At 52.4% G+C, this 20,993-nt stretch overlaps 5 protein-coding genes across 5 annotated transcripts; 3 read left to right on the top strand and 2 right to left on the bottom strand.

Annotated features, from left to right (window-relative positions):
- Nucleotides 1-235: 235 nt before the first annotated feature.
- On the top strand, nucleotides 236-2,371 carry Z517_10292 (uncharacterized protein; the record flags this gene model as incomplete). Its single annotated transcript, XM_013423904.1, has 3 exons — nucleotides 236-836; nucleotides 888-2,205; nucleotides 2,296-2,371. The coding sequence occupies 3 exons, from the start codon at nucleotides 236-238 to the stop codon at nucleotides 2,369-2,371; spliced, it is 1,995 nt and encodes a 664-aa protein (XP_013279358.1).
- A 595-nt stretch (nucleotides 2,372-2,966) lies between these two features.
- On the bottom strand, nucleotides 2,967-3,957 carry Z517_10291 (uncharacterized protein; the record flags this gene model as incomplete). The annotated part of the gene is made up of 2 exons (XM_013423903.1): nucleotides 2,967-3,780; nucleotides 3,836-3,957. 2 exons carry the CDS (start codon nucleotides 3,955-3,957, stop codon nucleotides 2,967-2,969), a joined length of 936 nt encoding a protein of 311 aa, XP_013279357.1.
- Nucleotides 3,958-5,444: 1,487 nt separating this feature from the next.
- On the top strand, nucleotides 5,445-7,484 carry Z517_10290 (uncharacterized protein; the record flags this gene model as incomplete). The annotated part of the gene is made up of 1 exon (XM_013423902.1): nucleotides 5,445-7,484. One exon carries the CDS (start codon nucleotides 5,445-5,447, stop codon nucleotides 7,482-7,484), a length of 2,040 nt encoding a protein of 679 aa, XP_013279356.1.
- A 476-nt stretch (nucleotides 7,485-7,960) lies between these two features.
- On the top strand, nucleotides 7,961-10,582 carry Z517_10289 (uncharacterized protein; the record flags this gene model as incomplete). The annotated part of the gene is made up of 1 exon (XM_013423901.1): nucleotides 7,961-10,582. The coding sequence occupies one exon, from the start codon at nucleotides 7,961-7,963 to the stop codon at nucleotides 10,580-10,582; it is 2,622 nt and encodes an 873-aa protein (XP_013279355.1).
- Nucleotides 10,583-11,681: 1,099 nt separating this feature from the next.
- Z517_10288 (uncharacterized protein) lies at nucleotides 11,682-19,802 on the bottom strand (the record flags this gene model as incomplete). Its single annotated transcript, XM_013423900.1, has 1 exon — nucleotides 11,682-19,802. One exon carries the CDS (start codon nucleotides 19,800-19,802, stop codon nucleotides 11,682-11,684), a length of 8,121 nt encoding a protein of 2,706 aa, XP_013279354.1.
- Between the last annotated feature and the right edge of the window lie 1,191 nt (nucleotides 19,803-20,993).

Raw genomic sequence — 20,993 nt, 5'->3', positions numbered from 1 at the left:
GTCGTAGAGCGGTCTTGTTTGCCTGCGGTGCGCAACTGACCCAAGCCATCATCCTCACTGTCTCTTCCCCATACTGATCAGTCGCTTGAGGACTCAGTGGACGGAATCAATTGCTTGACGACGCTGCTCTTGCGTTTGATTGTGTGAAGAACCGCCGCGGTCTTCACCGCCCGCCTCACCTTCCCACCGTTACCACCGCCGTCAATACCAAAACATTCTTTCGTTTGACCGGAAAATGGCTGGCGGCACCACACCTCTGTCTCCCAAATCACAACAAGACCTCAACATGGTCATGCCAATGCCCCCACCTCTGCTGCATACTCGTTCTGGCAACGAGATGTACGATCGTCCTCAGACCCCGTCAACCCCCGGAGGTGGTGTTGTCCATGGTTTCACCAGCCCGGCACAAACCCCTCAAGGGAGTCCAAGCAAGAGACAACTGCCTCCTGGAGCCAACGATCTTCCCAATGTGTTCGAAAATGCCATGAAGTTGGCTCCCACGTCGCCTACCAAGACGCAGCCAAAATCTCCAGCCAAACAGGGTTTCTCGGGTGGTGATGAGAGTGCGAGTGAAGATCCCTTCGCAGACCCGCCAGCTCAGTTTTATGGCCGTTCAGAGAGTCCCACGCGCCAATCCAACAAAGAGAATGCGCCCACTAGTGGCCTGGGATATGGTAAAGTCGTCCAACAAAATCACGCTGCCCTCTCACGTCAAGAGCAATACCGCACAGCCGATTCCAAGAAGACCATGAACACAACCAAAGGTCTCACTTCTGAGGAGCTGCAAAAGTTGCAACTGCCAAAGGTCAAACGACTGGCAAATGTGACCCAGTTGTGTATGTATGCCCACGGTCCACAATACAGGTCGGGTACTAATTGTCTTGCAGACTTCCTCGACTACTATTTTGACCTGCTCTCGTACGTCCACAATCGTCAGTCCCGAGAAGCTGCTTTCAAGGCCTCGTTCCCTGCTCCACCCGAGACACCCAGAGAAGAGTTCGATGCTGCGCTCCACAAGTACCTTGGGCGTGAGCGAGCCAATCTGCGCAAACGCCGCACTCGCCTCCGCCATGGTGACTTCCAAATCCTTACACAAGTGGGTCAAGGTGGCTATGGCCAGGTCTACCTCGCCCAAAAGAAAGACACTCGAGAGGTCTGCGCATTGAAGGTCATGAGAAAGAAACTGCTCTTCAAACTGGATGAAGTGCGTCACATCTTGACTGAGCGGGACATCCTGACGGCCGCAAAATCCGAATGGCTTGTCAAGTTGCTCTACTCTTTCCAAGATGAAGAACAAATCTACCTGGCAATGGAGTACGTTCCTGGAGGTGACTTCCGAACCCTTCTCAACAACACCGGCGTTCTTCACAATCGTCATGCAAGATTTTACATCGCTGAAATGTTCTCCTGCGTTGACGCCTTGCACACATTGGGCTACATTCATCGCGACTTGAAACCAGAGAATTTCTTGATCGATGCCACTGGACACGTCAAACTCACCGACTTCGGTCTGGCTGCTGGCATGCTGAGCCCTATCAAGATTGAAAGCATGCGCATCAAACTCGAAGAAGTAGGAAACGCCCCTGTTCCCTTTGGCATGCCTGCCGTTGAGGACCGCTCCGCCGATCAACGTCGTGAGGGTTATCGTTCCCTGCGCAAGAAGGACATCAACTACGCTAAATCCATCGTTGGCTCGCCCGACTACATGGCGCCAGAAGTTCTCAAGGGTGAAACCTATGATTTCACTGTGGACTACTGGTCTTTGGGTTGCATGCTCTTTGAAGCATTAGCAGGATACCCTCCGTTCGCAGGTGCCACTGTCGACGAAACTTGGCAGAATCTCAAGCGCTGGCAACGTGTGCTCCGGAAACCCATCTACGACGACCCCACCTACTTCCTCTCTAAGCGAACCTGGGATCTGATCACTCGCCTTGTTGCTGCCAAGGATCACCGATTCAAGTCCATTTCCGAAATTCACAAGCATGAGTACTTTGCCGAAGTGGACTTCTCGAAGTTGAGAGAGCAGAAAGCGCCGTTTGTCCCGGAGCTGGATTCGGAGACGGACGCGGGTTACTTTGACGATTTCTCGAATGAAGCGGATATGGCCAAGTACAAGGAGGTGCATGATAAGCAGAGAGCTCTGGAAGAGATGGCGGAACGGGACGAAAAGATGAACAAGGCTCTTTTCGTGGGATTCACCTTCAGGTATGCAACTTTCTCCTGTCATTCTCACCCATGCACTTTTCGACCGATTGCGGGTGTGTAAGTCCACTAACTCACGATGTGATGATGCAGACATCGGAAACCAGATGCCGAAGGAAGCCCGCGGAAGAAGATTGAGACCGAAGGCACGTTTGGAACAATTTTCTGAGAAGGTGAACGGAAGTCCTGGAGAGAGTCAATGGCATGGCACCTACACCTAGGCGCTCTATGCGAGTGCATCTGATCTCTTCTCGTCTTTACGCATTGTCGATCTGTTCATGGTACGATATGAGGCATGGGAGCAAGATGAAATACGAGGATTTGTATGAGTGTTAACAAAGCGCCGAGCACCGGATGTCGAAAGGGTAATGGAGGGTACGGTACGGCTGGAGCGATAAGAGGCTTCCCTGGGTTTGCTGCATTGGGATGGCATACAAGGCTATGGCAATATTGGGGGGAGGCGTTGGCGTCAGGATTGCTTCGCTCGTGGATCTCACCAGGTCTGTAACAAGGGAGTAGGAAAAATCATAATCCAGGTTTGAACAAGATTGGACATCCCGGGGATGGTCGGCCATGCTTCAGCGCGTGTGACATGTGCCGGTGCTGGATTTTTCTTCTTTACATGCTCAGCTGGAGCAGCTTGTCCCGTGTCAACAACAACCTGGGAACCATGCAGGAATAAACAAAAGCTTTGCCCGGCTGACACGAAACTGGCCTCGATCTGTCGGGCGATAGTCCAATCTCCCAGACGAATCCTGCCCAACTCATTTTTCCGCGACCTCTGAATCGTCCACAAGGAAGATGCCCGAAGAGTTCCTCTGATCTGCATCCGCGCGATCCTCGATTCTGCCGGAGATCTCCTCAAACAATATCTGGTCTCCTTCGCTGTCGTAAGTGGTGAACGACTTTGGCATTTCCAGCCTTCGGAGTCGAGGCAGCGCGGCCAACCTGCTGAGGGACCCAAAATCCGTCGGTGCATTTAATTCACCTTGGTTGTCGGAATACCATCTAGGCCGTGGCATGATTCTCAGTATCTCCAAGAGAGAACGTCTAATGGCCACCTCCTCTGTCTGTACTGGAGGTTCGCGAAGTGTGTTCCATGCAACGTCGATAGGCACGATCAATTCTTGAAGACCTGGAAAGACCTGCAGGATATCGAATAAGTTAGAGTTCCCTCCAGGTGCTCCGCTCGACTGGGTCAGTTCGAGACGTTGAACATAGTCAGCTTGTTTGCGACAATACAAGAAGACATCAGGTGCAAAGAAACCTGGAAAATCCGGACAAGTCAGAGTTCTCAAAGTCCGGGGCCAACTTTCGATCAGCAGATCCCACTCCGCGGAACGAGTACACATCACGTCGCTAGCATAGAGACGCGTCAAATTCCTTGGCCATCTCAAGTTCTGGATTGAATGAAGGTTCCGGTAGATTCGGAACCCTTTTGGCAGACTCAGAGAAGTCAGGTGTTCAAGTTCAGCGATGGCATGCAGAAGATCAACAACTTCTATCGAGTAAGAATCGGCGGACAGATCTAGTTGCCGCAGATGTACACATTTTGACAATGGTGCTAATGAGGCTATCCTACCGGCAGCGTCAGAGTTTTTGGGGCGTGTTGAAAGGCATGACACCGACTCACGAGAATGTGACTGCTGGGGAAGCGAAACCCTCCAACGACAATTTGGTTCGGAAGATGAGACGGGCCGTAAGACTGTTGGAACTGTCGTATGCTAGTCGACTCATATCCAGATAACTGATCATGTTTTCAAGACCGACACGCGATCTTCGCGACCGTCGCGCAGCACATATTGTTCGAACGAAGAGGTCGAAGTTGCGGCTAGAAAGCAGAGGCCGAGAGTAAAGCTGATGTACAGAAGCAGCATACCATGTTTTGGATACCAAACAGCAAGCCCAAAGTAGCCTTTGAGCATCATCGCCGCGACCAGAGGCGACATGCGAAGTTATAAGGCGGATGAGCTCAAGTGGAAGATGGACTTGAGCGCCCCGATATGCTGGGTCACCTATTTTCATGACTGGTATCGTTCTAGGAGGCTTCGAGGAGTAACATGGTTGCCCACTGGTCTTCCTATGCCCCAGAAAGCACCCTCTTGAGGAGTTGGGGGTAGTTCAGGGAGTGGTTGATGTCGTTGACAGGGTTGCAGGAAGTGGCAATGAAAATACTTCGTTGTCGTCCGCATGTAATACATGGTCATATAGATGCAACCCACTAGCCTTTTCGCCGATGTTTTTCCGATTTGATGACCATCCCTTGTGTTTTGTGTCCTTCAACCTGCCACCCTGCTCTTCCTTGATTATCTCTGCAGTTTTTCATCTCCTCGACGGAGGCTACGTGGAGGAACCGGCGTCATGAGGAGGAAGGATGCTTGTCGCTGATTCCGTCTGTATCCTGAATACGAGGTTAGCCTGGAGTGTGTCCAACAGACGACTGCAGAGCAACTGCCTGTCTTGGGAGGAGCATGTCTGTCTTGACGAGTTGTTCGTCGTGAGTACCTGCGGACGTCAGGCAGTTTATTTCCTTGGATATGTGACGGTATGCTCAACGAAATGAGAAGAGACAAAGATGGATTGTGGAATGAGAAGTGAGGCAGGATTGCCAGACAATGACAAGCGGCTTCGTTTGTGTACAGCTTTGCCCTCTTCGGTCTCTCCTTCCTGGTGGCTCCAGCACCATCATGTCGGATGTCAAAGCGCCATCTTCGACAGAAGCTGTGCTGCTTTATTGAGTCTGACCTCAGGTCAGAGTTTGAGCCACTTCAGAAAGCGAGTTTGCTCTTCTTTCATATTCAGTCTTCATATCTTCGGCCACGTCCTCTCCTCCTAGGCTCTCTCATCCTCATGTCCCTTCAGCACCACTGTATCAATCCTGTTCTCCTTCCATCTGCGCTGTGTTCACTACAGAGAACGACATTTACCCTCCAGCGCTTTATCTTCTCCTGAGCCTTTTCAGATACCGGTTTTGCCAGGTCAAGGCCATCCTCTCGCGTTCTCCTTTCTCACCTCTGCTGAGTTTCTCCCATCTGCCCCAGAACCTACCTAAGCCTACATCATCTTGCTTCGCTAGAAGCCCACATCCGCAGACGCAGGACTTGTGAGCTGGTTGATTCCACAAGGACCAAATCACGAATTCTGCAGCTTTTGGATCCAGGTCAAACACCATGATATCCTTCCTCAACTACTGCCATACTCACAAGATCTAGACCACCTCCTGTGCCAGACACAACCACGACATGTTAGGTGCCCGAGCCAGAGCTGCAGAGTATCATGCTTTCAAAGCCGCTTCTGCAAGACAAGCGAGTCGTGAAGCAGAAGAGCACAAGTTGCCTCCGAAGCCTGCCCCCGTTTCTTTGAGCGCCTTCACCAAAAATCCCCAGCTGAACCGCAACAAGGGTCCAAAAGCATGGAAGCCGCTGATCTTGGAAGATACCCCTGAAGACGACATTGACAATTTCGAGGATGATCAAGAGACGATTTCGACCCCGACCCATCAGAGAGCAGTCAACCGCAGTAGCTCCATGAGCTATGGTTCTGACACTGCTCCCGTGCCGAGTAAACCCCTGCCGACATGGTTCGAAGACAAGAACCAGAACTCGACGATCCCCACGGCACCCAAGGCAATGCTGGGAACATTCTCGCAGACGCCGTCGCCGCTTGTCAACCCGACTCCTCGACGTATCCAGCCACATGCCATCGTTCAGCACGCGCAGCAAAGCAGCCATCCCAGTGTAAATAGCTCCCCGAGTAATGTCTCTGGAATTTGTGGGTTCCCATACCCTGGTTTGACATGGTGGTTTGACTCACAGGGTATGCCCGTGTTAGGTCCAGCTGCGATGCCCACCTTCCATCCCGGTCAATATCAGGACAATTTGATGGTGCCAGACGATATCAGTCCCTCAAAACAGGAGAATAAACTCGCGTCACTGTCTCATGAACACATGGATCCATCTGCGAGTTTGGTCACTCCACAACATCATCTCCTACCCTTGACAGGAATTATCAGAAGCTCGATAATGCCGCCAATGTCATTTGTTCCCTATGAAGACGAAGCTGATCCTGGCAATCATTGTCAAACCTGGGCCCTTCCATCGGGATCAGTCGAACGTCCGGTGATGCCACATGTGAATTCAGACGGCGCTGTCCATATTGATGGAAACATCTCAGAAGCCTCTTCCTTGTCGATGCCGAATGCTATCAGGTGTTTCTCATACCCCAATACTTTCAACGAGCCGCCATCGACACAGGGATCGGTAACAGACCAGGCAACGCGTCGGCTTACCCAGCAGGCAATCCACCCAGTCCTTGTCCTACCCGATGACGAACCATACGACCGCAAGAACAAGATGCAGAGTTTTGTCGCAGCACAACAGGCATTGGCAAAGACGGGGAAAACAGTCCTTCACAATCCCGATCTACATCGAGTTAAGGCGAGTGAGTCTACTTCGCCAGCGCGCTCCACCAGCGACACCACAACAGCAGGAGGGACTTACCACTTCCAAACGTATAGCCCAGGATCCGTTATCGTTCGGAAAGCTCCTCCTGGGTTTGACCCCCGGTGGACCTTTCAAACCATTGCACAAAGCACCACCGAAGCCGCCTCTCCCTTTGACGGCTCGACCCTGCGAGAGATCTTTGAGGTCGGAAAGGAAGAGTGGTTCGAACTCAAACCAGTCAGCAAGGATCAGCGCATGAAGATGAGTCGAGTCATGAAGATATGTGCCAGAGCACAGAGTCCCGATGCACCCCAAGGCTTGCTACATGTATCGCAGACGGAGAGGAAGGAGAATCTTCAAAATTGGATACGAATCGCCACCAGAGATAACAAGCCAGTTACGCGTGCCCAGAAGTTGTTTGAGCAGGTTGCCCAAGAATGTCATGCTAGCCATGTGTCCGTCGACCGAGGTGGCGGAAAAGGAGCCTTGAGCGACAAAATGTCCGATGTGGAAATCGAGAGTGCAGCAATTCGCTCGGTTGGAGACATCATCGCCAACTTGATGGAGTCTGCAGAATCATCGGAGCTGGGAGTGGACTCTAACGCCGTGGTGTGCAAGTACAAGCCAGCACCAGAGTATGCAATTGAGAGAGGCCGGCTTCTGATGGGCAACATTGGGAGCACAAGCTTCTTTGAAGAGAACACGGATGGTTTCTATAGCGCCCCCAGCAGGATTGCCCGCGACCCTAGGTTTCGACCAGCCGGAAAGGAAGCTATCAAGGCGAAGTCAGAAGAGGAATGGAAACTCCGACACGACATGTATGGGAGAAGAAGGATGTAGACACTGAAGAGGAGGTTCTTTGAGGTTGTGGACGAAGTGGTCAAAGTGGCTGAATATCGGATAGGGGATGAGATGGATTCAACAGAATTGAAGTCTGATACATGTACTCGGAATCCATAGAATAGAGCTCTTCGAGCTGTACTCGGTATCTACCTTCAGAGAGAGAGAGAGAGACAGGCAAGCATGACAAGCAGTATTTCGGGATGGCGAGATGAGCCGGTGGCGCGATAATTACATAATCCATCCGTGTCCATCCACACGGAGCCAAGTCTATGACAAGCGCATCTGTGATGCCTGCATCGGATCTAGGAAAAGCCTAGGCAAGCCAGGCAAATGTGCTCGCGTCAACCATTGCCCACGTTTCCCTCACCAGACCTTCTGTCTCGCCGTCTGGGTTACCATCCCGTCGGTACCTCTTCTCCTATAACTTCCTGCCCTTTTGCTGGCAATATCTCCCTCTAGAGTGTACGCCAGTAATGGCGGCAAGTTTCCTGCGGCCGCAGTTGATGCGCTCGTCCAAAGCTGCCTTCGAGTGCGCATTTTGTGCCCATCGCCGCTCCACCCAATTCGCTAGACTACGATGTCCTCGCTCATTACGTCCGCCTCTGTCGAGATTGTACGCAACCGTGTCCCCCGGTGATCCCAAGCCACCTCCAGAAGATCCAGAAAAGCAGAAGAAGCAGCAGCCTGAGAATGCTGAAAAGGCCGAGAAGCCGGCAAATGGGTCTGGAAAAGAGGATGCAAATGGCGATGCTGCGTCAAAGGAGGCCAGCACACAAGAGTTTTCTCCCCTCACGCCCGAAGAGATCAAACAGATTGACGATGTCGCGAAAGTGATCAAGACAGGTCTCCCCAAGGCACAAGCTGACGCTGTGGACGAAGCTGCCGAGCTCATGAAAAAAGGCGGAATTCCTAAAGAGCTCCGCGAAGTCCTGGAAGCGCGGCGAAAGGACCCCAGCAAGCGGATCGACCTTGGGACCACGGTGCGTCTTGTGGGACTCTTTACCAAGATGTCACGCATGACCCCAGAAGAGGTTCGACAAAAGTACGGCAAGAACGAGACATCGGATGAAACACCTCTATTCGAGCAGTCAAACAAGAGCGAGGAGCATAATAAACAACGCAAAGAAAAGCAAAAGCAGCAGCAACAACAACAGGGCGGACCTAGAGTGTACGAGTTCAAACTGGACGCCAGCACAATGATAATGACTGCCTTTATTACCTACTACTTGTACCGTAGCCTGTACCCTGGCGAGACAAGTCGAGAAATCACATGGCAGGAATTCAGGACGACATTCTTCGACAAAGGCCTCGTCAACAAGCTCACCGTTATTAACCGAAACCGGGTCCGAGTCGAATTACATCGTTCCGCTGTGGCCCAGAGATACCCAGAGTCACCCGCTTCTCAACCGAACTTCTACTACTACTTTTCGATCGGTTCAGTGGAGGCCTTTGAGAGACATTTGGACGAGGCACAACAAGAATTGGGCATCCCCACGAATGAGAGAATCCCTGTGGCCTATTCCGACGAAGTTCCGTTGAGCGCCGCCATCTTCTCCTTCGGCCCGACACTTCTATTCGTGGGCGCTCTGTTCTGGCTGTCGCGAAGGGCTGCATCTGGTGCGGGTGGTCAGAGTGGAATCTTTGGCATTGGCAAGTCAAGGGCCAAACGGTTCAACCATGAGACTGATATTAAGACCAAATTCACCGACGTTGCTGGCATGGACGAGGCCAAGCTGGAAATCATGGAATTCGTCTCCTTCTTGAAAGATCCTTCGAAATACCAGAGATTGGGAGCAAAGATCCCTCGAGGGGCCATTTTGTCTGGCCCTCCAGGTACTGGTAAGACGCTGTTGGCTAAGGCGACTGCTGGTGAATCTGGGGTACCGTTCTTCTCTGTCTCAGGCTCCGAATTCGTCGAAATGTTTGTTGGTGTCGGCCCATCTCGAGTACGGGACCTGTTTGCCAACGCCCGAAAGAGTGCGCCGTGCATCATCTTCATTGACGAAATCGACGCCATCGGTAAATCAAGAGCGAAGCAGAACTTTGGTGGTGGCAACGATGAGAGGGAGTCGACCCTCAATCAGATTTTGACCGAGATGGACGGCTTCAACACTTCCGAACAAGTCGTCGTTCTTGCTGGTACGAATCGACCCGATGTTCTCGACAAGGCTTTGATGCGTCCGGGTCGTTTTGATCGACACATTGTAATCGACAGACCAACCATGGACGGTCGCAGGCAAATATTCAAGGTCCATCTCCGGAAGATCGTTACACACGTTGACATGGAATACCTTACCGGTCGTCTGGCGGCTTTGACACCGGGATTCTCAGGCGCAGATATTGCCAACTGTGTCAATGAGGCTGCCCTCATCGCTGCTCGCTCGAATGCTGCATCGGTCGAAATGCTTCATTTCGAACAGGCCATCGAACGTGTCGTTGGCGGTCTCGAGAAAAAGTCGTTGGTTTTGACGCCAGAAGAGAAGAAAACCGTCGCGTACCACGAGGCTGGCCATGCCATTTGCGGCTGGTACTTCAAGTACGCCGATCCCCTTCTCAAAGTGTCCATCATTCCTAGAGGCCAAGGGGCTCTGGGATACGCCCAATACCTGCCGGCTGGAGGTGGAGATGTCTATCTTCTGAACGTCAAGCAATTGATGGATCGCATGGCCATGACCTTGGGCGGTCGCGTCAGCGAGGAAATCTGGTTTGATACGGTCACCAGTGGCGCATCCGATGATTTCAACAAGGTCACACGGATGGCGACGGCCATGGTCACGGAATGGGGCATGTCTCCTAAGATCGGATACTTGCACTATCGCGACGACGAGCAACGGCTCCACAAACCATTCTCGGAAGAAACGGCTCGGAATATTGATACTGAAGTCCGGCGGATTGTGGATGAGGCATACAAGCAATGCAAAGATCTCCTGCTTGAGAAGAAGGATCAGTTGCAGGCGGTGGCAGAGGAGCTGTTGAAGAAAGAAATGCTTGTTCGGGATGACTTGGTGCGGATACTGGGACCCAGACCGTTTGAGGATCCGGGCGACTTTTCGAAATACTTCAACAATGAGCACGGACAGAAGAGTGCACCGTAAGTCATGGCCTTCCATTCATTGTTGGATATGTTGTTTAACCCCGGTGTCTACTGGAGATGATACTGATTTGCTTCGTGTTTTTATCAGCCCACCACCTCCTACGGAGCAAGCAGGTCCTTCAGGGGACATTCCAGAACAACCAGCACCCGCATTCAAGTCCCTCTCCAGATGACCGACATCTCTCTGGGGATGCCAGTCCAGTCTTTCCCTTTGTTGATGGTCGAAGACTGCAAACAAGGTCACGATTCGAGGAGGCTTCCATCGAGGTTTCTCGAGCATCGTTCGTCTCTCCCTCCACCAGTCAAGCCAGCATCGAGGACAAGCACGAGAATCTCCCATGACGCCAATCTCCACCATGGATCCCAATCCTCACATCACAGCATCTTCAGCCATGAGAAGCCCCAAGTCATTTTGGCTATGGCCCAGCTGGCTAACCAGCGCCTGTCGCCATACTTAGATATGCATATTAGAGGGGAAGGGATGAAGACGTGATTCTATCCCATGTACATATAGGTTACAAAAAGGGTGGGGGGGTTTGGGAGGCTCTTTTTGTTTTGATCGCACCTGGCCAGGCCCTCTCTCCCTCTCTTCACAGACAGACCGACAGCTCTTTCTGCTCACGATAGAGCGGTAGAGGTATTCGTCGCGTGGTAGAGCGGTAGAGCGATACCCAAAATCCCCACACATACTCCTCTTTGTTCTTCCAATCTGTGGCGATCCTTTTTCTTTTCCTTGGCTTTTGTATTGGCTTTGATATCTCGGGCGCAGGATGCAGTACGTACGACATAGTAGATCCAGTAGTTTGTGTGTCTCTCTCTGTCCGCCTATCGTCTATCCATCTCTGAGAGTATGCGTCCCTGTGAGTGTCAGTGTGAGTGTGAGTGTGGAAAAGAGGGGAGAAGGGAGACGGGGAAAGAAACGAGAAAAGAAACAGAACGAGCTCTTTTCTTAACAAGAAAGACAACAAGATCGATTCATTGAGAACATGCTGAATTAACTTTTTTTTTTCCTTTCTTCATCTGTATATCTTCATCCATCCATCTCCCTTGTCCTCTCCAAGGAGTTTCTGCCGCTGTCAGGTGCTCAATTCCTATCTATTTTATTCCTCGCCAAAACCCGCTTCGCCCAAATCCACGCGTCCGACGCTCCAAACCTCGCGCTCGTCTTCCTCTTCGTCCGAACTGAGGCCTAGCCCACCCTTGACGCCGCCTTCGGCCTCCCTCCTCTCGCGCGCCTGGCTTCCCAGCCGGAGGGCCACGCGTTTGAAGTAATCTCCCATGGCCCTGGTGGGGCCCACTCCCAGGGCCTTGCCGCCGTCGTCCGAGGCCATGTACTGGTCGAAGATGGCGGCTTCCTCGTCCACCACGTTGAAGAGTTCCAGGAATGCGGCTTCGGCGGCCAACTTGACCGGGATGACCACGTCTCTGACCGACGCAAACACCGGGGGAACCAGGATCGCCAGCAGTTGGTGGTCCTCGCGCAGGCTGTTGCCGTGGTGCCGGAAGACCGTGCGGATGACCACCAGTGCAAGGCGGCGCGAGTCGATGTCACCTCCTGGTGGGATTATCGAGGCCAGTGCTTCCAACAAGGGTCTGCACGTTTCTTCGATCTGGGCGTCGGATGATATTTCGTGCACTGAGAGGAGATATTTCCCCACAGCGAGAACGGCGTTTTGCTGCACAAACGTGCCACTCTTCCCAGCGAGCCCGTTGACAAGGACGTTCCTTGTATCTTCTGCATAAACCGGATTTCCAGTCAATGCCGCTGCACTTTCCAGGAGAACGGCGTTCAGCGCGAGAATCGATGCATTCGTCGATGGTTGCACAAGGACGCGAGTCTTGATCAGAGTCGCTGCTTTCTCCGCAGGAAGAACTTTGATCATGGCCCCCAGGAGACGAGCATTGGTCATCATCATATTATCGTCCTGGATGTCAAGTTGGCTGTCCATCAGTCCCAGGATGGATTCGCGAGACCCATCCGACATGTTCGATCCGACCTTGCTGACGACCTCCTGTAGTGCTTTTAACATGGCATTGCGAACTCCAGCGTCTGGGGTCTTTGCACCAGTGACGAGTTCGGCGATCAAGGGGTCGACGCGTGGTGTTAACGTGATCAGCGTACTGAGTGCCTTTGTTGCTCGTGTCCGAAGAACGTCGCTTGTTGGGTCGGCAATCGATTTTGTGAATGTTCTCTGCAACTGAGGCAGGAATGGACGCAAGAAAGTGGGGATTTTCTCGAGAAGCAGGATGAGAGTCGATAGAATGGCGCATTTGACATCCATTGATCTCTCCCCGACAACACGGATGAGTGGACCTGTGATTTGCGTAACAAAAGGTTTCAATCCGTCAGGGTTGGACCGTTCAATGATGTCCGATATGCCCATGGCAGCCTGGACCCGTTGCTCGGTTGTACCATTCATCAACCCTTGCAAGAAGATTTGGAGGACAGGAAGGATACCCTTGGGCAGCGCGAAACCAGGTAGCACAGATCCCGCAGTGCCAGCCTGCTGGAGGACTTGACGAGTGGAGGTGACCAGTGCCTCCATTTCTTCCTTGCGCAAATGAGATTGCAGCTGATTCAGCGCCGACCAAGCGGCCTTGACGACCTCTTGGTCTCTATCGCCGAAGGAGATCAGGAGGGCACGGATGAGATCTTGATTGTAGCGCGAATAGTCGACCACAGGATTGGCGAAGAAGGTCGCCAGGTGAGTTGCAGCGAGTGCACGTCTTCTGTGATCGTCATGCTTGATCATAGTCAACATGACGCTCATGGCGGTATTGAGGCCATCGAATTCGTCGATAGAAGACAAGGTCGCGTCGAAGGCCTCGTTCAGTTCTCCCACGAGTTCCTCATCTTTGCACATAACCAGGTTGTCTGCAAGACTGTTCAGGATTGTAGGCAGCCTGCGAGTCATGCTCGCACCTCCGACTTTAGCCAAAGACGCCAGAGCTCGAGCATTGAACGCCGAGATGGGGTTAGTGAGGAGGGTCGGGATCAAATTGGGCAGGATGACATTGGCTCTCGTGGCTTCGGTCAGCAACGTGAGCAAGGCGGACAGTGCATGTTCAGCCTCCGTGTCACTTCGCAACAGGTTCAGGAGATGCGGCAACACCTGATCCACCGCTCGTTTGCCAAACGTCTGTTGGAGCGAGTCGAACGATTCTGCGGCCGCCTCGCGCACTTCAGGGTCGGAATCTGTCAGTGCCAACCGGACAATGGAGATCAACTTCTTTTCGTGCTCCTCCAAGGACTCGGGTGTAGCGGCGTTGACAATCTCTCGCAGAGCAATACAGATGCCTTGTCGTTTGTCTGGGTCGGTGGCAGTCTGAAGGCCTTCCTCAAGCGAGGGAAGCAATGAAGCAAAGATACCTTCCCCAGCCTTTCGAATCACTTCTCCCAGAGCGTTGGCGGCAATAAACTTGTGCTCCATGTTGGATGAGGCAAGGCGAGCAATAATCATCTGGGAAAGCGTAGGCACAAGCTCGCGTAGTGTTCTCGGTGTTGCAACAAGTGCTTTCCACACAGCAATGGCCGCAGCTCGAACCTGGGCAGAAGAGTCGCAGCGGCAAATGTAGAGAGACGATAGAACCCGGTTGCGTCTTTCTTCTCCCAAGACTTCAAGCAAAGATTGTCCTGCTTGTGTGGCGGCTTCGCCTTCCTCTTCAGCTTCTGTTTGAGCACTGATTCCGGTAAGATTGAAGAGGAGATCTCCAACCAGCTCGACTGAACTGAGACGGATCCGATAGCTGTCGTCGGCCAGCCCACGCTGCAGTTCTGGCAATAAGAGATCTATGGCTTTGGTAGCAAAGTTCTTCACAAGCAACCTGCCCGCCCTAAGAGCAGTTTCACGAATCGCTTCAACATCGTCGGCCAACCCACTAAGGATAGACGGGATGATCTGAGCAAGATAATTCGCAAAGCTGTTGCCGAAACATGCCGGCAAGAAGATGAACAAAGTCATGAATCCCTCTCGTACGGTCGGGCGTGTGCTGGCGACGTTCTGTAGGATAGATGGCAAAGTCTCTTCAAGACGAGCAGTGCCCAAGCCGGCAAGGACTTCGCTGAGAGCTTGTGCTGACCCGAGACGATCACTGGCACCAGTATCGGTGCGAAGCGACGACATCAAGCTTGGTATTAGATCTGGGAAGGCATCCTCGCCCAATTTCTCCACAAGGCTACCCAGAGCTTTCGAAGCAGTTGCTCGAGTCGCAGGTACTGGATCGACAGCCGCAAGACGTAGGCCTGTGACCAGAATGGGCAGGTGAGTGACAATGTCGCGTTTCTCGGTGAGATGTGCCAGGCTCCCTATGATCTGGGCAGCTTTGCGTTTGGTTGCCGATCGATCATTGAGTCCGCGTTCTAGAATCCTCACAACAAGGGCGAGTGACGGCGCGTCGAGATAGTGGATGAAATGAACCTTGATCAATCCGTCCAGGGCTTCCTCTGTGTATTTGGTTGGGTCGCTCAGTGCTTTGAGGAGAATGTCGACGAGGCTCTTGACCTCTGGATTCGTGATAACTTCGCCGAATCGTTTGAGACTGCTATTGGCAGCAGCCCGAACCTCTTTATGACTGTCCGTCAGGACCGAGGTCAACGGAGGAATGATTTCTGGCAAACTCGTCGCGAGCTGTTGTGGATCAAGGTAAGCCATGGCACCGAGAAGGTCACAGGCTCCTTTCTTGCTTCGCCACTGGGTCTCATTCAGCCCTTCCAGTAATTCAGGCAGAACGCGACGCACGCCAAAGGAGCTCAGGCTGGCAAAGCACGTCTTTGCCGTGTCCAGGCAGGCTTCGCGGACGGATGCAACAGGGTCGCCGAAGCAAGTCAGCAACTGGGGAAGAACCTCGATCACATATGGCTCAAAGGTTCGGCCGAGCAGCAAGGACAATAGTTCGTATGCCATCATGGCTCCCTGTCGCTCTTCAGGGCTCTTTTTATTCTCACTCGCACTTCTCAATGCGACCATTACCCTGTGCTGCCGCAACGCAGCTACACCTTTGCCCTTGACCACACCTGCAAGTCCGTAGGCTGCTCCTCGGCGCACGGCATATTTTTTAGAGTGGAAAAGCTGGTCCAAGAGAGCCGTGATGTAAGGTCCAGCATCGACCGAGGAAGGGCGGACCAAAGGAGGCAAGCAGTTGGCAACAGCATATTGTACGGACTCGGATGGTGTGCTGAGGGTGTCAAGAAGCTTCTGTATGACATTCCCTGTCCGCTTGTCGCCGTCGGGAAGATGCCTTGCTAGAGACCCATAGAGAACGATAACGGCTTCATTGACCCAATCTGATTCTTCGGTCCCTTTATCAGGCCCTTGTAGCACTTTTTCGAATAGCCCCATGAGAGGTTCTAGGCAATCTTTTCCTCGCGTTGCTACAAAGACCGTGCCTGTCTCGACCATTTCTGCACGAACTGTCGCATTACGATCCGAGAGGGCACCATCAGAAACCAAGAAGTTCATGAAGGGCACCAAAGCAGACTCGCTCAGGACGGAAGAAAGCTCTTTAAAGGCCAGGGCAAGGCCGCTCCGCTTCTCCCACTGATCAACCAGATCTCCCTTTTGCACGATACCGAACTTGTTTCGCTTCGGGACCAATGGTTGAGCTTCGGTGCGATACGACTCTTCAAGCGACGCCAATACTGAATCAACCTTCGAAGGAATCTGAACAAGTGCCTGTGCAAGAGCTCTCGCTGCGGCAGCTCTGGTCGATCGTGCTGATGAGAACAAAAACGAAGGGATACTATCGACCAATTCTTCGGTGACAGTGAATTCGAACTCTTCCCAAATTGCCAACGCGGTCTCCGCATTTTCGTCTTCTTCATCCTGACAAGCAATCCATACATGAACGGAGTTGTCAATCTCAGACAGATCAATCTCCGAATGAATTGCCTGCAGAACTGCAGATCGAACAGTCGATTCAGGGAGAGTGACTGCAGAGAGGAGGATATCTCGCTCCTCAGCAGTGGTATTTTCTGACATTGACCGGCAGAAATCAAACAGGCAATCTCTGATGATCCGGTGGTGCTGGTTGTATTTGCGCATTGCACTGATCAAATGGCGCAAAATGTTGGCTCTTGGAAGGTGTTCATCGGCACCGGATCCCATCTGGAAAGAAAGAAATTCGAGGGCAAGGAGGACTTGAGCGTCGGCGTCCTCACCCGTCACATCCCCTATCTTTCCATGCTCGAGGACAGAGAAGATCAGAGGGAGAGCATAAGCGGTGGTGGCAGTGTCAAACGGACGTTGCTCGGCAGCAAATCTCAGTCTATACAAGACTCGTGTCCCGAGCTCTGCGAGAGGTTCCACACAGAGATGCTCTGGAACATTAGCGTTCCGCACAGACCTGAGAGCAGCAACGCCGACGAAAAGACGCATGGTTCCAAGGCGATCCGAGATCTTGTCGGAACAGGCAAGATAAGCTGAGACGATCTCATCCTCAACGATGAGCGCCGCCCCCGCTTCAAGAGATCCCATCAACGCAGTAATAGCTGGAGACATCCAAAGTCCTGCATCCGTGGGCGGACCGTGAGCAAGACTCTCAATAAATCTTGCACCTCTTCTGATCTTGCTTGAGATCAATCTCAATCGAGCACGCGTGGCACTTTCGTGTCTAAGTTGAGCGTCGACTTTGGCCTGTTGGTCTGCGGTCAACTTTTTCTGGGGAGCTCCCTTCTTTTTGGCCAATTGGGCTCGGATTTCTTCTTCCCACTTGAGGACGTCATAGTCTTTCTGGTTCTTGTTGTCAAGGATTCCATTTGTCTGCTGGCCAAGGACGTCGACGACAATAGTGCCTTCAGGGGCTCTAGCAATGAGTGCTTCGGTGGGTCCCACGGCTTCCAATTGCTCAGGGTCGAGATCTTCCCGGAACTGACGAATCAAGGCTGGCGTGAAAGAATCCGGTGCCACGAAGGCCAATGTAGCTGCTGAGTTGCAGGCAGCGATCTCGAAAATGGTCAATGATGCCATCTTGCCCGCCTCAAAATGTGAGAGTATCTCGCGGAAAAGTGGTTCCTGTCGTTCCTTTGCAAGTTCACCTGGATCTACCCCGGTAGCCAGGCAGGTTCCAATCCAGTCGGAGTTGATGATCAGTTCGGGACGTAATAACACCACTGTGGATGTGGCCTGTTTCTTCAGCACCTCAGTTGCCGCATCCTCGGCCATGTTCTCCAGCCTGTCCCTCGGCATGCTTATGCATTTCACTGCCTGAAGCAAACGATTGTCGTTCAGAGATTGTTCGGCCGTCTTACTTAGCTCTAACGCGCGCGATCGAAGCACATCCCAGATACCAAGCACTATGCTGTGGCCGACAGAAGCCGGCTGCTTCGAGTAAGCCTGTGATAACGCAACTCCAGTCTCCTTGCGCACACTGGAGTCGACTTCAGGGGTGAGCAGGAGGTGTAAGACGGCCCTTGCCCATGCAGTTTTGCCTTCATCTGTAGCTTGCTCGAGATGTTGCGTCAGGTTAGTCAACGCATACAGTGCCCACTGGCAGTCTTCTGTAGATGAGAGTCGCGTATAGACCTTTGAATTCAAGAGAAAGGACAATTTCGGTTGAACGGCCAGGCATTGAGTGCTGACTTCATCATACATGCTTGACTTGTACTCATCGGTCCTCAATATTGGTGCACCAAGTACTCCGGGAAGGCCGTACCCAGCAGCAACATAGCCATTCTGGGTCGCTGGAAGAGGATTGAGGGCAACTTCGTCGTGCGCATCCTTCAACGTTTTCAAAGCCGACTTGACGAATTCGCGTGACCCTTGTTCAGAAGGCACCTCTTTGATGCGTCTGATGATGTGTGCAAGACACAAAACCCATAGTTTGCGGAAAGGAAGTCTCTTGTCAACGCAACCCTTGAGAATAGTGTCAGAAAGGGTCTTATTGATCGACGAGGTGGTGACAATAAGTGGCAGATGTGTTGCTAATGCAGCAACTTCTCTCCGTAGTGCCCCTTCGTTGGCTTCCTTCGACGCCACAGGAATGATAGACTCGGCGATGACAGAAGACGTTGCCAGTTCGGGAGCAATCATCGACAGAGCATCGGCCAAAAGGCCACGCAGCTCAAAGCTGCCAGCTTTCGAAGATTTCATCGTGGATCCCAGTTCCGCAGCAATCTTCTGCAGCGCATCTGGAGACCCTCCTCTGCCAACAAGGGCTGACAGACCCTTACCTGCACCATCGCGAATGATGGCATTGGTTGAGTTCAAGGCTGATAGAAGAGGTTTCACAAGCTTCCTTTGGACAAAGCCTGAAATGTCGAGTGCCGGTGGTAGACAAGAAGCCAGGGCCTCTATGGGGCCTTGAAGGATAGCCTCCGGGGACCTCAGGATGGCCTTCTCGATGGCAGGGATCAACACTCCATCGACATCCTGGAGAGTGACAAAGTCGAGGAAGAAATCCTTGAGACCCATACACTGTTGGTATGGCACGGGAGATTTTGAGCCTATGACAGACTTGACATAGAAATCAAGGATCTGCTTTTTCGACTCTTGAAGCTCTTCTCTCCTCTCAGTTATGCGGACACTGACCCCGGCAATTACGCCCACATAAACGGCGTAGCTAGCATTTGCGTCTGAGGAACCTGCAGTGTCTTGTAGGGCGAGCTGCAGTGCCCTGGCCCCGACTTGTTTTGTCTTGAAGACGTCGCGCAACCCTCTCCTTGCGATTATCAAGGCCGACCCTTGTACTCCTCCTCGGACAGATTGGTCTTCGCATTTGTCCAGAAGGCGGGCAGCGGCCGAGCATATTTTCCCAAAGCATTGTCCGAATGACTTCTCATTGAGCCGGATTTCTTGTTGAACCAGACAACACCACTCCAGCAGAACGAATGCATTGCCGGGGGCTATGACCACCTTTTGGCTCTCTTGTAATAGGAATTTGGTGACGGCAGGATAAGCAACGTCGGCGGAAGAGGGAGTCGTGAGATACGTTCGGAGGCACGACTGCACGGCTCTGCGAGACTTTCGATCAAGGTAACGAGGATACGTCCCGAGAAGCGCGGGCAAAAAGGTCAACAACTCTTTTGAGACGGTCTCATCTGCAGCACCGGTGAGATGAGATTGACCGCATGAAACGTGGTTTTGCATGTCGGCCATACCTGCGATTGGAATACTTTGCTGCAATTTGCGCAGTGTTTCGATACGGAGATTTGTCGAACTGCTTCTGAGAGCGGCAAGCCAGGCATCCCGAGTCTCCGGGGAGCCTTGTTCGGCACTGTCCCCCATTGTCCATAAATTGGACGTAGAAGATTGTCTGTTTGCAGAGACAATGAACGGGGTCGAGGGCTGGACTCGAATGAAATTTACCACTTACGACAAAGTGGTCTTGGAGATGATTCGCGCGGGGGAGTCCAAGCTGCAGCCTCGTCCCGCCATGGCATGAATCAGGCTGTGGTATTTGACCAGCTGGCTGCGGTCAAGTCACTTTCCGAACCCTAATGACACTTATCTCGCAGGACAGAGGATGTGACTTGCACTTCTCTTCAAAGACGCATCACTACAAATTAATCCGCCTGCATCACCAGACTCTGCCGTCTATTACTTACTACTCCGGCATCCGTGTCTGCATTCATGAATCTCTTCCTTGGCTCTATGCTTCCGGAACGGCATGTCATCTGTCTGCAGGAACAACCGCCGTCCCAGTCGAGGCTCAAAAACAACGGCAACAGTCGCAATTGCCAATGAGATACGCAGTTCAACCGAGACTATGGGAAACAAAGACCGTAAACCTGAGTGACGTTGGCTCCCGTCAGATATCGGTAGCTGACTGCGATGCCGGACTAAGCGGAGAGAGCCCTGTGGGAAGAACATTGGCTGTATTTGTGCGCGGAAGAAAATGTTTGTGGTGCCTGACGGACAGAAAGCGGATCTAGTCGAGACATTCTCATCTCGTTAGCAAAGACCGGAAATGTGCATCAATGGGGATCTGCAAGGAGGACTGCCGATCTATGGACAGCCAGGTGTCAGATTATGAGAGTCACTGGGTCGTGTTGCAGTTTCAAGCTGTAGATGTAGACCAGAGTCCGTGTCGTGGAGGACGAGCAAAACCCCCAGGATGGACGTCAGTGTGTAGACTCAATATCATCGAGGTCGCCCACAGGGAGACGAGAGGAAGATGCACTCCCTGCTTTTCTTGCTGTAAATATGACCCGGCTCCTTGTTAAAGCAAGATGAAAGCTGGTGACTGTGTGCTGGGTCAAGGCCGGCCGATCAGTCTTGGATGTCCACTGACTCGAGATACATGTATGCACCGAGCACCGAGCACCTCGTACCTCGTACCTGCACGATAATAGTAATGCGAGGCAACGTGTCGTGACAAATTTGTGCATTTCCTAATTCACTGTTCAGTTCGAGCCGTCGCTCAAGGACGGCTCTGCGCATTGCACGGCCCTCGGACCCAGAACCTTTCGCAATGCT

Source organism: Fonsecaea pedrosoi, assembly GCF_000835455.1.
Source record: "Fonsecaea pedrosoi CBS 271.37 unplaced genomic scaffold supercont1.7, whole genome shotgun sequence".
Taxonomy (NCBI): domain Eukaryota; kingdom Fungi; phylum Ascomycota; class Eurotiomycetes; order Chaetothyriales; family Herpotrichiellaceae; genus Fonsecaea; species Fonsecaea pedrosoi.
The sequence above is the reverse complement of the archived record's forward strand: the minus strand, read 5'-3'. Positions and strand labels throughout refer to the sequence as shown.